The sequence below is a fragment of the Cyprinodon tularosa genome, unplaced genomic scaffold (genome assembly GCF_016077235.1).
Source record: "Cyprinodon tularosa strain WSP-4 unplaced genomic scaffold, ASM1607723v1 ctg972, whole genome shotgun sequence".
NCBI lineage: Eukaryota > Metazoa > Chordata > Actinopteri > Cyprinodontiformes > Cyprinodontidae > Cyprinodon > Cyprinodon tularosa.
The window spans coordinates 73456-91409 of record NW_024039754.1 but is presented as its reverse complement, the minus strand read 5'-3'; the positions used below and the strand labels follow the sequence as shown (position 1 = coordinate 91409).

The 17954-nt window shown below is 39.0% G+C and overlaps 2 protein-coding genes across 4 annotated transcripts; one reads left to right on the top strand and one right to left on the bottom strand.

Moving 5' to 3' along the window:
- The first annotated feature begins 3307 nt into the window (after positions 1-3307).
- Positions 3308-5274, top strand: si:ch211-113e8.11. Its single transcript, XM_038275640.1, has 2 exons — positions 3308-3609; positions 3697-5274. The coding sequence occupies exons 1-2, from the start codon at positions 3533-3535 to the stop codon at positions 4352-4354; spliced, it is 735 nt and encodes a 244-aa protein (XP_038131568.1). The 5' UTR covers positions 3308-3532; the 3' UTR covers positions 4355-5274.
- On the bottom strand, positions 5229-17566 carry si:ch211-113e8.10 (E3 ubiquitin-protein ligase ZFP91). 3 transcript variants are annotated; one of them, XM_038275638.1, is made up of 12 exons: positions 16687-17566; positions 16404-16441; positions 15007-15123; positions 13833-13869; positions 9855-9965; positions 9663-9764; positions 9356-9541; positions 9185-9235; positions 8943-9021; positions 7657-7771; positions 7469-7568; positions 5229-6580 (listed from the first exon to the last, which is right to left on the bottom strand). In XM_038275638.1, the coding sequence occupies exons 1-12, from the start codon at positions 17091-17093 to the stop codon at positions 5674-5676; spliced, it is 2250 nt and encodes a 749-aa protein (XP_038131566.1). In that variant the 5' UTR covers positions 17094-17566; the 3' UTR covers positions 5229-5673. The 3 variants fall into 3 exon arrangements, with proteins under 3 accessions (XP_038131566.1, XP_038131565.1, XP_038131564.1); XM_038275637.1 differs by having other exon boundaries at positions 9663-9761; positions 13833-13872; positions 16687-17565; XM_038275636.1 differs by having other exon boundaries at positions 13833-13872; positions 16687-17564.
- Between the last annotated feature and the right edge of the window lie 388 nt (positions 17567-17954).

The following is a 17954-nucleotide window of genomic DNA, read 5'->3' as shown; positions in this document are numbered from 1 at the left end:
ATGATTCAACATATAAAGCCATTAGCAGTTAAACAAGGGCACATTAAAACCCTGCATGTAATTTTCAGTAATTATTTATTATGAGTACATCTGGTCCCACTCTGACCTAGTGTGGGACCAGCATTATTTGAACACTGCAACATTTACTGTGCATAGCTGTAGCCGTTTATTTAGCCACAGGTCTTTTAGGTGTTGAAGTATTTGCAAGACTGGTGCATCATCTATCCTGTCATCAGTACTTGGCCAGATCAGCTTTACAGTCTGAAATTGTAAAGGGAAAAGAGTATTTGATTAAATCTTAAAACAGCTTGCCAATGCTGTAAGTGAGCCACTACTGGATCCCATTTACTAATTCATGAGCAGCTCATCCGGTTAACTGGAAGTGACAAAGGCAGAGAGAATGATCTCAATGTGAGAGTAACGCTCTATGAGCTTTTTCAGACTGCTTCCGTTGTCCATGACGTGTCTGGACATCTGTTTCATGATAAAAAGGTCCCAAATAGTTTTGTAAGGGTTCTTATCATAACAAACATTTCCCTGCTACTGTTCATTTGTAATGACACAGAAAGTACATTTTTTCCTACTTTCCCACTACCATGTAGTGACACTGAGTTTCCAGTTAAAGAGCTTATTTAAACACTTAATGGCAGCACTTCATTCCTTATGTTTTCTTATTTTCCTTATAGGGATAGATATTAAGAGCCGATTTTTAATGAAGAATATGCTTTAAGTGTAGGCCAGGTCAGTTTGAAAGCCAACTTTTTCTACTCAGTATGAAATTCAGTGTCTTGGAAAAGTGTTAATAATAATTTGTAAAATTAGTCAAGATGATAAAAAAGATCTTGCTTAATTGTTGCATTTTTATGATAAACCAACACAAAGATTTGATAAACTTAAAAAAAGAACAATAGACTGGACCTTTTTTTGTCATACTTAAAACCTCTTTTTCACAGTGGAAATGCTCACAGCTTTGAGATAGACTCAAATTATTTCTTTTTTTAAGTCATTCTGAGTAGATTAAAAGGGAAATATCCTTTATCATCTTATTTTTGCTGTGTTTTGTTTGATTTTGGACAAAGGGATGTTTAACAAGTCCTCTCTTAGTCTCATAAAACATAAAATTACATTAAAAGATAAATATAGACTATAGGAGTCAAAATACAACAGAATTTAACTACCTTATGGTCACTAGTGTACCAATTGATAATTTAAAAAGAAAGAGAAAAACTCTTTAATGAAGAATCAAAACCGAAAAAAGGCTCCCAAATGATTCTCTTCTTTGCCACTGCCAGTATACGAGCTACAGAAGACATTAGTAAAATGTCTAATAAGATTTTTGCAGCTGTTTTAAATATCCAGTTCACCTATAATGAACTACAAATGTAGAAAGTAGACATCTGATTTTGTTGAAAAAGCAAACTGAAGCAAACATTTAATGGGGTCTAGGTATTCAGCTATTTATTTTGTTATTTATCTTAATCAAACAGGCTTAAATTGTTAGACGAGGACATTTTGTAAAGAATTATACAAAGGAACACAAATTCCAGCTGTTTTTCAAAGTTGTCCTACTTAGCTAGCTATAGAGAAGGAGATATAAAAATAATGCAGGGACTTTATAGCACCTTTTATTGTTGTGGTATATATATTTAATTAGAATAATTCAATTCAGTTTATTTATATAGCGCCAATCCACAACACATTTCATCTCAAGGCACTTCGCAGTTCACCAGCTCATACAGTCAAATTGATTCAAAGTTTTCTATCCAAGGAAAACCAGTTGATTGCATCGACCCATTGACTTATTCCAACTGGAAACTGTAATGTAGAGCATCTAGATTTTATGATACGAAAAAGTAGGATATAATTATAAACTGGCGGAAAATTATTATAATTTAAAAAGATTTAAAAATTCAGTTGAATTTTACCTCAGTTATTAACTACCTTAAACTGAGGTATTAAAATAGATCCCAATCAAATCCAACCAATGCCCTGAGATGGCCTAGATGCAGTTTGATGGTGGGAGACGAAAGGACTTTATTTAAAAAAAAATTACCTAAAACTCTTAATCCATGACTGAAGCTGTTGTAATACATTTAAAAATGTTACATATTTTCAAATAAATTGAGTTCTGTGGATATAAATTAATCTTTTTTTACTTAAGGTATTTGCATACTTGTTCTAATTTTGATGAAAAACCCTCTTATCGCACCTGATTAGTGAACTCTTTTGGTTTGTTGAATCAAGTGTGTTTTATTATTTAGTTTGGATAAAAAAAGTGTAATATTCTTACCTCAAATGATCTTAAAACATGATTTTATTGAACAACAGCAACAGAAAAGAGAACTTTTAACTTAATACTCTGAGCTCTGTGAGTTAGGAAGATGGGCCGCCAACCAATGGCCAGAAGATGACTATCTAAGACACAGCCCTTCATCATTTGCATAATGAGGCAGAAATGCAGACAGAAGTGTAAAAACCACAGGCAGAAATAAATAGGGTCAAAAAATACAAAGGAAGAATAAAACAGACAAACATATTATCATATACACATAGATAAATAATAAAAAAAAAGTAAAAAATAAATAAAGTTGAAGATTAAAACGGACAATAAATAAAGCAATTATTACAAAGGCGAATCTAGGAGTTTCATACATTCATACCTCACTGTATAATTTAATTTCTCCCTGCATTCTTTTTTTATCGTAATTTTGGGGGCAATGAATTGTATGTTTATTTATTTTTGGAGCATTTATTTATTTCTGTATTTATTTTTAAATATGCCAGTTGGTCCTCCACAGTGCTGTACCATGCTTTTCCTCTAAGGGTCAGTATAGACGCGTGCAACGTAAATGTATAAGAAGCCGCTCAGTCGGTTTGCAAAAATAATCAGTCAGACAGTAGGCCAGATATGTTGATTGAAATACAACAAACACTTTACAGAATAAATATGATTGGGCTGGTTGTAAATTTTGTTAGGGTTGCGGCACATAACGAGATTAAGGGAAATAAAATGGCAGACGGGATGGCTAAGGAGAGTACAAATAAGGTAAGGATAGAAATTAATGTTAGTTTTAGTAAAACAGGAATAAAGGGTATAATTGAAAAAACAAAACAACAAAAAAACAAAAGAGGTAACAAAAGTTATGGGAAAAAGAAAAGAAAGGAAGGTGGTTCTATGAAATTCAAAAGAGAAATGGACAAATTAGTGGGGTTTTTTTGTTTTGTTTTTTTGTCATGCGTTCCACACTCCTTACCAGTTGGTGGCGGTAATGCTACCCTAACGGTTTTGCAAACCGCAATAAATAAATAAATAAATAAAAATGTATAGAAGAAGAAGCAGCCGCAACTACTGGTACCCGTTCATTATATTTGCATGATGACAAGGTTATAAAAAGTACAGTTCTGTATTTTACTGTCTTTTTCGAGATGTTTATGCATTAAGGCCGGCAGCAGTAGTTGTGCTGCATACATTTAGCCGTTTTTTTTCCCGGGACAGGGGCTTTTATGTTAATGCTAACAGGTTAGCTTCAGTATGAACTCTCTGGTTGGTTATGGAGTTTCCTCTGGCAGTGAGGGAGAGGAGGAAGATGTTAACGAAAGGACAGCTAAGTAAGTTAATCTACTTATCACTTGGGGGGGGGGGAGAAGTTATATTTGGTGCCACTCTAATTAGGAATTGTTGGTGTTTTTCTCAAGCTCTCTACAGGATGAAGATGATGACTCTGCCCCTGTCAGAAAGAGCCGCAATTTCTTACTGGAGTCTGACGCAGCATCAAGTGAGTCTGACTCAAGTAAGGAGGACCAGGATCCATCATCATCTATTCCTCCACACCTCCAAACATCCGGCTCTTCTGCATCCTCCCGGCCCATCCAGCATCCACCCCCCACTGACGCTGTTACCCCTTCTAAAAAGTTACCCCCTCCAACGCTTACCGCCTCTTCTGACTGCAGCGTCTTCTCCAACCCCTTTAAAACACAGGCCGACCAGAAGCTCAGCACTTTACAGAAACATGTCCCCCTCACTATGCAGGCGAAGCCCTCCCAGATAGGGGGCAGAAAGGTGTGTGTGTCCTATAGAAAAGATGGACGGTGCAGGTTTGGCATCAAATGCAAGTTTGCTCACGACAGCGACCTGCAGACTGCTGCTATTCCAGGGGACTGTCAGTTAGTTACGAGCAAAGAGTCACCCGGGCCGGGTGGAGGATCTCAGCGGGAGTGTAATGAAAAAGAGGCTGAGCAGCAGCAGATGAAGAAGAGGAGAGTTGGACTGAGTTACTCACTGATTCCTCCTAAAAGAGCGCTGAAACAGTACTCCATGCAGAGAGACAGACAGCACATCAATATGTCCCGATGACTCATGACTCAAATGGGGACTGTGAATAGAGTTCTGGGTCAGACATTATATCAACGTCCTAGTGTCAGATTTATTTTTGCATACTCTCTGAGGACCAATTTGTGTTGGAGTGAATGTTGACTTACCTGTAGATAGTAGCACTGAACTGGTTTTAAGGAAATCTTTCCTCAGATCATTCCTGATCCTTTTAACGAGATGCCTCTAAAAAGGGCATGTATCAGAATTAGAATATATAAAAGCATATGGTTGCCATTAAGTTATACCAAGGTTTAAAACACATTTGGTGCAACAGGGATGTTGTGGACTGTTGCTCATCTGGCTAAAAGAAGGCCCCACTCTACTGTCAATTGTCATCACAGCAGTACTGTGTGTCAAATGTCTGACTGCGAGGTAACTGAAGAGATTCTCTACTCTAGAAGGAGCAGAAAATAAATTAAATTCTGCACAAAAAGCCCTCAAACTACTGCTTTATTTTGCTTAAGCTGATGTATTAATTAAAATATCATGTAGAAAATGCCATTTAACCATGCCTGGAGCATAAGAAAAAAAAAAAGAATTGGATTTTCATCAAGAAATGACTTAACACGTTTAAATATTAAGACGTTTATTATCAGTCTTATAAATGGACTTACTGTGTTTTTGTGCTAGAACAGACCTAATGTGTGAGATTATTATGTTCTACATAGCTTCACCTTTCAAACGATGTTACACATTAGAGGTTATAGACAAATCTGTTTAACATGTTCATCTGTGATTCGCAGTGTCAGTGGTCATATTTTGGCTCCTTAAAACAGGCTAGTTGTTATAGCTGCAATATCTTAAATATCTCAGAAGGTTCGTCTGAAATAAACATACGTCCAATGTTTCTTTTTTGTTTGTTTTTGATGGACCTTTATAATAAAGGCTAGAAATGAAAAAAATGCTGCCCACTTTTCATAAATTAACTTAATCTATTCCAGCTTTCTGCAGGCCACCCTTTCAGCAGCGGATGTATGGCAAATTTCTCAGGAAGGGGGTGGTGGGTGTTATTGCATAACTGGAAACTAAAATCAGTCGACACACAAACTCAAACAGCTAGTTACAGGACTTATGTACAAAGGCAACAAACATACACAGACACTTTCTTCCCTGATACAGAAACTCTAAAAAGCTACCAAGTTTGACGATGAGTAAACAGCACTTATCTGTGATCCTACATTTACCTCAGATTTTACTTCTGTTATCCGTCCTCTTCCTAAACACACACACTCCCCTTTTTTTTTTTATAAGAGGACCTGCTGCACATGTCTTTCGCTGCCTTCCGCCTGAACGTCCCCCTGTCACGCCTGCTCCCACACTGTGCTGCTCTCTCTCATAACCTCCGCCTGCTGGAGCGAGCCGCACGGCGGCGAGGACGACGACAGCACTGAATTGTCCAGCATGAAGGCGTTCACGCTGGTGGACGACGGATCCTGGGACTGAGGCTGGGATGTGGACAGAAGCGGGTGGCTCAGAGCGGCTGTCTGCATGGTCTGAAGCTGCTGAGAGGAGGTCAGGATGGGGATCTGCTGGACGTGGGTCTGCGACTGGCTGACGGGCTGGAAGGTCATCTGGAGAATCTGGGTTTGCCCCTGGCTCTGCTGATGGGAGGAGTATGGCTGTATGTGCTGAAGCTGGGGCTGATGCTGGGTCACCACCGAGCTGGAATGGAGCGTCAGCTGCTGGATTGGAGGCTGCTGCTGCAGCTGCTGACCAGTCTGGACAAACTGGACGGGCATCTGGAGCTGGAGGTGCGTTTGCTGTTGGTTGTCAGCCGGAGAAGGGGGGTCAATGGGGGTCAGGGCAATTGTCACGGGGACCTGCATCGTATGGAGGCTCTGGTCTTGCCCCAGTAAAACCACCTGTGGGCTCACTTGTTGGTTTCCGTGTCCCCCATCCTGATCCACCTCGCCGTCTTGCCCCACCTGGCTCCCACCCATGCCCGTGACCTCAGCTTGTGTTTGGTTTCCTGGTAGCTCCAGGAGAGAGGCAGGGGTTGTGATCAATGCGCCGGCGTTGGCTGCCAGCGCCTCGGCTATCAACACCTCCGGGTGACTCTTGGCCTTGTGGGCAACCACGCAGTCCTTCTTCTCAAACTTCTTACCGCAAATGGAGCAGGAGAACTGGTAGGTGGCATCAGCGTCGTGTTTCTTCATGTGCCAGTTCAGAGAGGCCTTCTGGCGGCATGTGAAGCCACAGATCTCGCATCTATCAACACAGGGAGGAAGCAGGGATTACAAAAACGATGCCTCAACAACCAGAGTTTCACAACAAACAAAAACAAAAATAGTATATAGCGGTCAGAAAACAGATTACAACATAACTGCACTATCCTCATCCTTTTTTCAATCACTACAACTCTGTAAAAACTTCTAATCATAGAAACTTTCCAACCAAATATATATAACTGAATGCAGAGAGGTAATGCAAGACACCTAAAATAAAACATCCAATCAAACAGAAGCATCAAAACAGTTTCTAATGAAACAAACATTGATATTTAAATGGACTGATTTAATACACTTAGCAGCTCCACTATAAACTGTAATCTGTAGCCTACTACTGCTATAGGATAAGGTCATATTTTTTTTTTTTTTTTATAGCTGCGACAGGGATGTCTAATTGGGTAAATAAGATTCCTGTCAAGGGCTTGCTTGCAGCATTTCACAATAAAAGCACAGGTGAAATTTAACATTTCAGACTGCTGCTGAATTTTTGTTTTTGTACAACTTTTGAATCTCTTGGGGAGGCCATACAATTTAGGAAAAGCCCCAAAAGCACTGAAAAAAAAAAAAAAAAAAAGGAGGGTCCATTTTGGTTCATCCAGAGCTGCGACTGGCTGCCGGTATATTTGGCGGTATTTCCTTGTACCAAGGCAGATAGCATCGCTGCTGGGGAGTGAGCAGTGTACTCGAGCTAAGGGAGGACAACGAGCCATCCCTTCTAGGGCTAAGTTAAAAGGAGTGAATGCACCTTAACAGACCTAGAGTTTTTTTATTGAAAGAACAGTGTTTCAAACCGATTAGGATGTAAAAAATGCAAAAAAAATAAACCCTTCATTGTACATCAGTTAAAAATAAGCAGAGAAATACGAACTGTAGAGGCTTCTCTCCAGTGTGTATCATACGGTGAACAGCGAGATTATGGGAGCTCTTGAAGGCCCGGGCGCAGAACTCACAGATATAATCTCTCTGGTCTATAATACCAAAAATAAAATAACAATCAATTACGTTTTACCTACATAGTTGAATAATTATGTCTCCAACAGATGAATGTGTGTGTACCTGTATGGTGCTTTGCGTGACGTAGCAGCTGCTTCTGTAGACGGAAAAGCCTTCCACAAGAAGGGTGAGGACAGACGTATTTCTTCTTGAGTAAGTGCTGATACTTTATATGATGCTAATGAGAGGGGAAAGGTGAGGAAATACTTTAAAATATTACATTAAATACAAAATTATGTTAGAAATAAACAAAGCATATAGCCATCAGTAATATTAATATCGGGCATCTGCCCAAATATGTTTGTTTAAACTAGCAGGGTCACATTTACACAGATACCCGGTGCTGAGGTAGGGATTTTCATTGGTTTCCATTCTTATTGAGTCCTTTAAAACACTTAAATATAGGGGTTTTTCCAGTCATATCTAACACTATCTGCGGATTAACAAAGATAACTTTTCCAATAAATATAGGGCTGAAACAATTAATCTGGTTAATTGTGATTAATCATTTAGATAATTGTCAACTAATTTAGTAATTGATTAATCATTAACTGGAGTGTAGAGACTCTAAAACATGCCTTCATCTGACAGAGCAAACCACTTAGAGCAGCAATTATACATAAATTGTAAAAAAAATAAATAATTTTTATCATTTTGAATTTAAGATAAAAAAAATAAAAAAAACTTCAAGTGGGACATTTTAATTTCACCTGGTTTAATTTAATAAAAAAATCTTCTTTAAGGAACCTTTGGTTTTCTGATTATTGATCGATAAAATAATCAATAGATTAATCGATTTGCAAAAGAATCATTAGTTGAAATCCTAATTAAGAAAAGAGCAAACATTACATTATTTTTCATGTCCATACTCAGAATGATGAAAAAAAAAAATACTTTTCCAGATTTAAATCTCCTTTTGCTTTTGCCATTTTAAAATATACAACACAATGAGTGACCCAAAAAGTAGGAAATCAAGGTTAGAATATTAAACTGAAAAAACAAAAAATATAAAAAAACTGACAAGAAAGACAGTGATAAAAGGTAGAGACAAAAGTAAGAAATGGCACACATAAGGAAAGGAAAGAACTCAAAAAAGTAGTGAAAAATGGACCAAGGAAGGACATAAAAAATCAAAAGGGAAGAAAGGCGAAAATGAAAAATTGGGCCCTGAAGAATTAACACAGAAAGCAAAGGAAAGGACAAGACACAATGAAGGAACACTGTTTTTTGACAAACTCACTAAAAATAAACTATTTTCAATCCTGTCAACTAGTATCCTGTTGTTTAAGTCTGGAAAGTGTGTAACCTGCTGAGCTTGGGCCAAGCATCAGGTAGCTGCAGACACAAACCTGAAGGTAGCGAGGATGAGCTAACACCGTCCCACATCCTTCTATCTCACAGCGTACGTACTGGACCGGAGGCTTCTTCCTGAACAAACCAATCACGGCACGCTTTAAAATGACCCACATCTTCACAGACAACACCTTAACAAGCCCCACGTCATACACACTCTCACCTACGTAAGCAGATTAAAATACATTTCTAAACGCATGAATGAAATAATACATTGACATGTTAAAGTTTCTCTCACCGTCTCTTCGGCAGTCGTGGAGTTTTGTCATCTTTTTTCCTACGGCCTCTCCTAAAAAGAAACAAATGGAAGGAAAACTGTTAGATAAACCCAAAACCAACAAACTATGATTCTGATTTTAAATCCCCCCCCCCCCCCACATAAAAACCCTCGCCTGGCTGTTGGACTTACTTCCTGGGTCCATCTGGATCTTCAGCTACTTCCTCCTCCAGCTTTACTTCCTCTTGCACCACCTCCAGGTTATCTGAACCCTCTACTTTTATCTCAGAAGGCTCTTTTTCCTTTTTAGGTGCTTTATCCTTTTCTTTTTTGTCCTTCTGTCTGGGAGGAACTTTGCGCTTTGGTTTAGGAAGGTCCCTAAAAACAAAAAAAATAAGATCATACCCCATGTAAGTCTTTTATAATTCTAATAAAGACACATTTGCAAGTGAAAATATATATATATATTTGTGTTAACAGAAATGCGACCCCTCCTTACAGAAACCTTTCAGCCCTCGGGTCGTAGCTTTGATCGTTTAAGTCATCTCTAAAGGGAACATCTTCATCGCTGCTGAGTCCGTCCTCCTCGACGTCAACGCTGCTGAAAACATTAAAAAGAATCCAAATAGTCAAATGACCTGCAAACAGAATATGATGCTTTTTGACGGGACTCTGTGACGCAGAGATGTACCTCTGACTCTGCGGCTGATAGCTAAAATCATTCGAGTCATCCTGATAAGGAATCGCCTCGATATCCAGGGCTTGTTCAGCTCCCTCCTTGCCGTCATCCTCACTCTTTTCACTAAAGGGAAACAACAAAGTGGTTAGAGAGGTTTTCTAACTCTTTGGGAAGTGGGCCACCTGTCCAGAGGGAATCCTGTTGGCCTTTGGGAACCTATTGGATTTCATATGTAGCGAACTGAATGCGGTTAGAAGTTTCACGCAGCAACGCGTTGCTAAACTTTCTACTGTTTCCTGTTCAAGATGTTATTTATATAGTAGCTGGATCTCTTAATCTCTCTGGATCTCTCTCTTTTCATTCTTTTTATGAGATGGCAAAAGATTAAATAAGAGTCCCCTGGATACAGACATGCCAGCTGCAGGTGTGGCAGCTGACAGTTCTGTCATCACCGAATGAAAATGTAATTTATAATTACAGTGTTACATAATATATAAAGTGGACAATTGCTTAGTAACGACAAATGTATTCATTTAGTGAGAAACCAGGTTTGGATAACAGCTGACTGATTGCACAAAACTCCAACGTCAAGCCTGGAGCACTCGTAAAATCTGTTCGTACCCGAGCGCAGATAAAAAATAGGAAGAATGATATTTTCAGCTAAATCACTCGGACGAACATTTTAACAACAAATATGTTCGTGTTGTGTTGAAAATATGGACTAGTTTTACTGTGGAATGAAATGCCCTCGTAGTCCTTCTCAAGGTTGCAATAAACCCTTCTCCTCGTAAACGCTGCCTTATATTACAAAGATTTTATATGATATTTGATAAGAGGCCTTAAGAGATCTCTTATCACAAACCATACAGGGAGCATGTTAAAGACGGGTTTGTGGACATAAACCCAAAATTTAACTCAAGCAGAAAGTCTGTATGAAGAAATCTTTAAGGCTGAGTTATAGTTGCAATTTTGGGAGCAAGCATGTGAGCCTGAAAAAGCATTTCACATGTTTATACTTAACCCTGACGCAGGTGGAGTATTAAAAATAATAATAATACAGGGGGCAGCGTACCACATAAAGTTAGTGAGAGAGGAGAAATGCTTCACACACCGAAAACAGCTTTGTTCCCCATCAAAAACACATTATTTCTTATTTCAATTCTGTTTCTGGACAAGTTTAAGACTACAACAATAAAGAGGAAACCACCTTTTGATCTCTTTGTAAAGGAAATAAAACAGTTAAATTACCGCTTGTAATTTACATATAAAAGCTAACGTTATAACGGACATTTGCGCTCTTATGTCAGTGAGGCAGACATCCTGTCTACTTTAAGGTTAGGCTTAAAACTTTCCTTTTTGATAAAGCTTATAGTTAGAGTGGCTCAGGTTATCCTGAGCTATCTCTATAGTTATGCTGTTATAGGCTTAGACTTCTGGAGGACATAGGGACCCCTTTTTCATCATTCTATCTCTATTCTCCCACTGCAGAATTTGTTAGTTCAATATATAACGTTATACTCTCTCTGCTTTTTCTCATAGTAGTTTCATCTGGTCTGTCCATGTTTGGCTGTGACTCCATCCTGGAGAGAAATATCCGCTGTGCTGCTGCCATCAGCATCATTATTTATGTTCACAAATGTCCTGCTTTTCAGTTAAGTTCTTTCTGTATCTCTGCTTCTGTCTCCTTGAACCCCAGTCGGCCTCAGCAGATGGCCGCTCACACTGAGCCTGGTTCTCTGGAGGTTTCTTCCTGTTAAAAGGGAGTTTTTCCTCTCCACTGTCGCTATAAGAATGCTTAGTATGAGAGATTGCCTTCGAGTCAAGAAGTCGATGCAATCAACTTGTTTGCCTTACAGAGAAAGCTTTGAATCAATTTGACTGTATGATCTGGTGTATTGTGTTTAACATGCATGGAGCAGAGTGTGCACCGACTATGAACTATCAGCAACATCATGACACGTAGTGGTGGAAGCATCATGCTGTGGCCACAATTTCTTCAAAATCTGAGGTTCATAGAAAAATAAGGCTAATGTCTGTTCCACCGGAACCCTGGTGGAACCCAAAAGCGCTGGCTTTGAAAGAGGGGTTGAAATCTTGCAGGATGTCTTTTAGGGCTGCAACTAACGATTATTTTAAAAATCGATGAATCGGACGATTATTTTTTCGATTAATCGATGAATCGGACAAAAAATATTTTTTATATTAACCTGTTTATTCCAAAATAAACATTTTAGACAGAACAAACAAGCACACAAGTACAGGTTGCTCATTAACTGTACTGGTGCAATATGAAAAATAAATGTTTGTGTTAAAACTACGCAAACTTACATGAGAAATGTAGCTGTACATCCACAAAATATAGGCTACTTTGTTTCATAAAGCGCAAAAAAAGACATTTTTGTTTTTAAAAGCCCCTAAGGGGTTCAAACAATAGGTCCCCCCCTTTCAACAAATGAGTTTTTTTAGACTAGAAGAGTTCTGCCTTTTAAGACAGGAAAGTATAGCAGTTAAAGTGGCTACTTGAGAAAATACTGAACCATAGAGATAAAAATAGCCCTGTGATTCAAATTATAAATTGTATTTGGAATGAAAATGAGAGAACTAGGGGTGTTAAAGAACACATCCTCCAAAGACTCCAATTTACATGGGAATGTGGCAGATAATTAATTGACATATTACTGATCTTGCTGGATTTTATTCTGCTTTACTTCCATAAATTGCAGGATCTTCTTTACTTTATCTTTGCCAGAAGATTTAAACTTTAAAAGCCTTGCCCTCATAATTTGCAAGTTAATTTATTTATAAAGTAAATGTAAACGCTGCTTAAGCTAATTCAAATGAAATTAAAAGTAAAATAAGTAGCCAACCTTATCACTGTCTGTAACCTACTAACACGGTTAGGAAAGCATCAGATGAGCTACCTGAGAAACTAACGTTACATTTCCCCCACTTTAAAACCAAACAAACATGGTGGTTCCGTGCCATGTTAATTTCTTTTGACAAAAGTTGCATGTTACTTTTTTCGCTTTACAAAGCGCAGGCTATTTTAATTATTGTGATCAATTTGCGCCGTCAATCCCGGTGCATGCGCGCTTCATTTGCAGTCTGGACGCTGAGGCTCTGACTGCAGCGCTGAGAGGGACTCCTGCGGGAAAACGCGGTTGGGGTGGGGGAGGCGCCCCACGGCAGAGTAGGAACATGCATGCTTTCACGTAAGAGTCTCCAAAAGTCGCCAGTGACACCGTACAAAGTCGCCAGATTTGTCGCTAGTCGCTTTTTTGAAAAATAGTCGCTGGAGGGGTCTGAAAAGTCGCTGAGTTGGCAACACTGCACCTGCGGCGCTGGCTCGCTCTGCCGTATTTTTTTTTTCTTCGTCTTTCAGTCAAGAGGCAGTGATTACGGCGGCGGCGGATGACGCATTAATCGCGCGACACAACTAATCGATGATGAAATTCGTTGCCAACGCTTTTAAAAGTCGATTTTTATCGATTTTATCGATTCGTTGTTGCAGCCCTAATGTCTTTATTGTATGAAATGATCTTATTACTGGTCAGAAATGAACTAAGCAACTTCTTTGGGTGATCAGAAATCCCTTCAGTCTGTTCCCAGGATGACAACTAAACAAGTGAAGGCTGTGTTTAGTTTCTATCCTTCTCAGTTTCAGAACAAAACGATTGAAGACTTGAGATGTGTGGAAACTGTCAACCCTTTTAAAACAGAACTGAAATCATCAAGAATCGCTGCTGCCAATCCGTTGAAATCTAAATCCTTCCTTCATGCATTTAGTTTCTATTTGCTTAGAAATTCTCTTTTCAACGTCTTCTGCGAGTCATGGCTTTTCCCAATGAATGATGCAAGCATGTTTTTTTTCTTTACAGAAACCAAATTTAAAGGCATGTTGAAGAAGTAATTGATATTTAGCACAATACACCAGTAATTATGGTTATAGGATGATGTCATTTTTAAACTAATGGACAAAGATATGCTTACCTGTCACACTTTTCTTTATCGGTACACCCATCTTCCACTGCTGCACAGAACAAAAAGATGAATCAGTAGGGTTGACACCAACAATGACCAACGTTGGTCAAAAATCAACGAAAGGGAGTTATAAGGGGGTTTTTCCTCTCCACTGTCGCTACAAGCACGCTTTGTCTGAGGGATTGCCTTCGAGTCAACGAGTATATACAATCAGCTGGTTTCATTAGATGGAAAATATGCGCCTGCATCTAAGATCTCTGATATAAGCAGGCAGATAGAAATTCTCCGCTTTGGTTTAAAGTTTTTATAACTGCTTCACAAGCAGTGGGTCAGTTGTTCTCATACATACTGTTATTGACTGTTCTTCTGTTTGAGTAATATCATTAGATCAAGACTTTTCTAACGTTCCACACTACAAAATCAATAATAAAAGTATGTATGATTCATATTGATATCGAATTGGATATAAAAAAGCTGTATCAGGACTCCCCATGATTTAGACCCATTTGTTTGAAAGATCATTACACCGGAGTTTTGTTCGTGGTATAAATGTGTTCAAATAATTCTAAAATGGTAGAGATTAACTGATACATTTTATTTTTTAAGGGCGAGGCCAAATGCTGATAAGTCTAACTGATCCCTGATATCTGCTGCAGATTTTTAGGGGCGGCTGACTCTTCAAAGAGTTTTTTCTTCCCTCGTTTACAATTTAAAAATGAAACTGTGATAAAAAGTCTTTAGGGCTGAAACAATCTCATTAATCCAGATAAATCCATTATTGAAATGACCGTCAACTAATTAAATAATCCATTAATCTTTAAATTGAGTATAAAGAATGTAAAACATGCCTTTAGCTGATAGAGTGACCCAGTTAGAGAATTACATCAAAATATGTACATATTTTGCATTTAAGATTTAATAAAAACTTTTTCGACTGTCAATATGGTCTTTTAAGATCTACTCAAGCGAAAAGTTTTAGTTACACCTAGTTTAATTTCATAACAAAAACTTCTTTGAGGAACCTTTTGCTATCCGATTAATAATTAATTGATCAAAAAATAAATAATCGACAGATTAATCAATTTGCAAAATAATCGTTAGTTTCAGCCCCACAATTTTACACAAGTCTGAATTTAAGATAAAAAGAAACCACACATTAGATCTTACAAAACAGGTTACTCACCGGCTGGAGTCTCCATTTCAGGTTCGGACTTACACACAGCCTTTGTGGCACTGCGGGCAGCCCTGCCAGCTGGAGACCTGGCATTATTCTGGGCTGGGGGTTGCTTGGGGAGGGGCGCTGGGGGGAAATTCAAAAGCCATGAAATATTGGTGCAGAACTGTGGCATAGACACAAAGACATCTGTTCTGCTGGAAACCTGTGATACATGCATAGAGTGGCGTTAATTCAACAGTTTGTTGCCTTGAAAAAATGCATTTATGCTGCTATAGGCTTAGACGGCTGGAGGACATAGGGACTCGTTTTCAAGCTTTTTATCTATGTTTTCCCATTCTCTAATCTCTAACGTTATGTTCTCTCTGGTTTTTCTCATCATAGAAGCTTCATCTGGTTTGTTCCTGTTTGGCTGTGACACCACCCTGGTGAGAAATATCAGCTGTGCTTCTGCCATCAACACCTTTGATTATAGATGTTGGAGCTTTGCCTGTTTTACAGTGTAGTTCTGTTTCTCTGACTGTGACTAACTGGATGTGATCTCTTTCATCCTCTGACATGGGAGCGGGCTCGGAAGCCGTCTTGCTGGCAGTGTGTTTCCTGGAGGGGAAGCCTGTTGAGCTGGTTGACAGTTGTCTTTTGCATCTCTGCTTCTTTTTCTATATCTGCGTCTTTCTCTTTGAACCCCAGTTGGCCCAGTGTGAACCAGGTTCACACTAAGCCTGGTTGTGCAGGGGGTTTCCTCCTGTTAAAAGGGAGTTTTTCCTCTCCACTGTCACTACAAGCACGCTTGGTGTGAGGGATTACCTTCAAGTCAAAGAGTATATACAATCAGCTGGTTTTCATTAGACAGAAAACTGAATCAATCAGATGATATGATCTGGTTGAATCTACTCTGTAAAGTGCCTTGAGATGACATGTGTGGCGAAGCAGTGCTTTAAAAATAAATTTAATTTAATTGAACTTCTAAAGCATCTTTGCTTTTTGTCACATTAAAAACTAAGATCTCAATATGAACCAAGATATGCGACAGGAAATAAAAGTAGTATACAACGGAAAAGAGATTTTTGAAAATAAATTTCCCCACAGCATCATGCTGCCACCACCTTCCACCTTTTTTTTTTTTAAACAACTTTTTTGCTACAAATACATTTTTATTCTATTTGTTCATTTCTATTCATCCCACTTTCCTCTGAATCACCCTAAATTTTTATATACCTTTATCATACTCATCATGTTGCAGAGATTTATGGGCTAAAAATTCAGTCTTGAAGTGTGATTGAGTGGCTATAATATTGTGATTTTTATTTTCTACTCTAATAAACTTGTAAATATGAAGAATGGTCTTAAGGTCAGAAATGTGCCACCTTTTGGAAGACACTAAATGGGTTTGGAGGAGTTATTACCTTGAACATGTGAGGCAGCTCTCTTTGGGTCTTCACAACTAAAGAAAGGAGAAGAAAAAGACTCTGATCTTGCATGTTTTTACCTGCAGAGCATCATAACATCCCACATGGCATCCCTCAGCATCTTTAAACACAGGTAAGTTTTACTCCACCCATGCAGGGGATGAGCCCTGCTGAAGGCGTGCTTTGATGCTCGCCTCCACTTTACAGACTCGTTAGAAACAAATGTGCATCCTTCTTTGACTGACTCTATGAATACAGGCTGTTAATTTGTTAAACTTACTCTGTGCCTTGAAGGCTGTCTCCTGTCAGTCCCTCTCCTGCTTCCACCTGACCCGCAGCATCTGCTCCTTTCCTCCGCCTGGAGCTGGAAACTTTCCTCCGCTTGGCCGCGCTGCTGTCTGGACTCGATTCGTCTTCCTCCTCGTCGCTTTTCGAGTCCTTCAGCCAGGCTGGTACCGCCCTGGTGGACCGGTCCCTTAGAACCCGCCCGGAGGCGCTCGAAGCAGCTCCGTTAACCTCCGCCGCAGAAGAGGAAACACCGGACCTAGGTCGACCTGCTCCCCGATCTCTGAGCGCCCTTCTCTGAGTACCGATCGTACTGGAGGCCGGGGTCTCCTTCGCGGCCTTGTCCTCTTTCGGCTCTTCGTCTTTATTTACATCCCCGGTTCTGTTGCCAGCTGGTTCCATCACCCCAACGGGAATATATCCTACCTTCAATTCCCCCTGAAGTCAAGCAGGTTTACACGCAAAGTGATAAATAACTAAGGACGTCTGCTATAAAGACGTTTTGACTGCAAGCGGCCCTTATCCAACACCGATGCATTTTCAATTGGATTCCCCGCAAATTAAATACATACATTTATTCATTAGAAACTAAAACTTTTGTTAATTATCTATTCAGCTATAAACCAATACAGTTTTAAAGAAGCAGACACTATTTTCTTATTCTTAAAGCTATAGTAAACCTACTTATTCGCACAGGCCCAGAGCACAGCCATTTTGTGCGCTTTGATGCGTCTCCTTTAAGCCAAATATAAACTGAAGCTGTGTTCAAGAACGACAGCGCGTTTTAGCAGCTCTCACACTCATCTGGATTCGCTCGTAGGCCTTATGACTCCACAGCGGAGTTTAGCTGGTTTGTTTACAAATCTACAAACGCGACAGTAAGCTAAGGAAAAGCTGCGCGCGCGCATTGATAGCTGTTTCTAGGGAATCACGGGAACTGTAGTTAAACGTAAAACCAATCCGCATAGATATTGCATTTTCTGATTTGTGCTTTTAGAGTTCTTGTTTACCAAATGCATTTTATCCAATCATAATTTCATACAATAACAAGATATACCATGGATGTTGAGGATTTTTTTCTCTCCTATTTTTCCAAAAAAAAAATATTATTTTAGCCTAATTGGAATATATACTTTATTTTTTTTGGTTTCACAATAGATTTTTCAAAAGACTGCCTAATAATATATGACATGCTTTTAAGTGCAAGTAGCGTGCTGAATTTATGTTTGCATAAAGCTAATAGGTATTTCATGTGTATTTGTT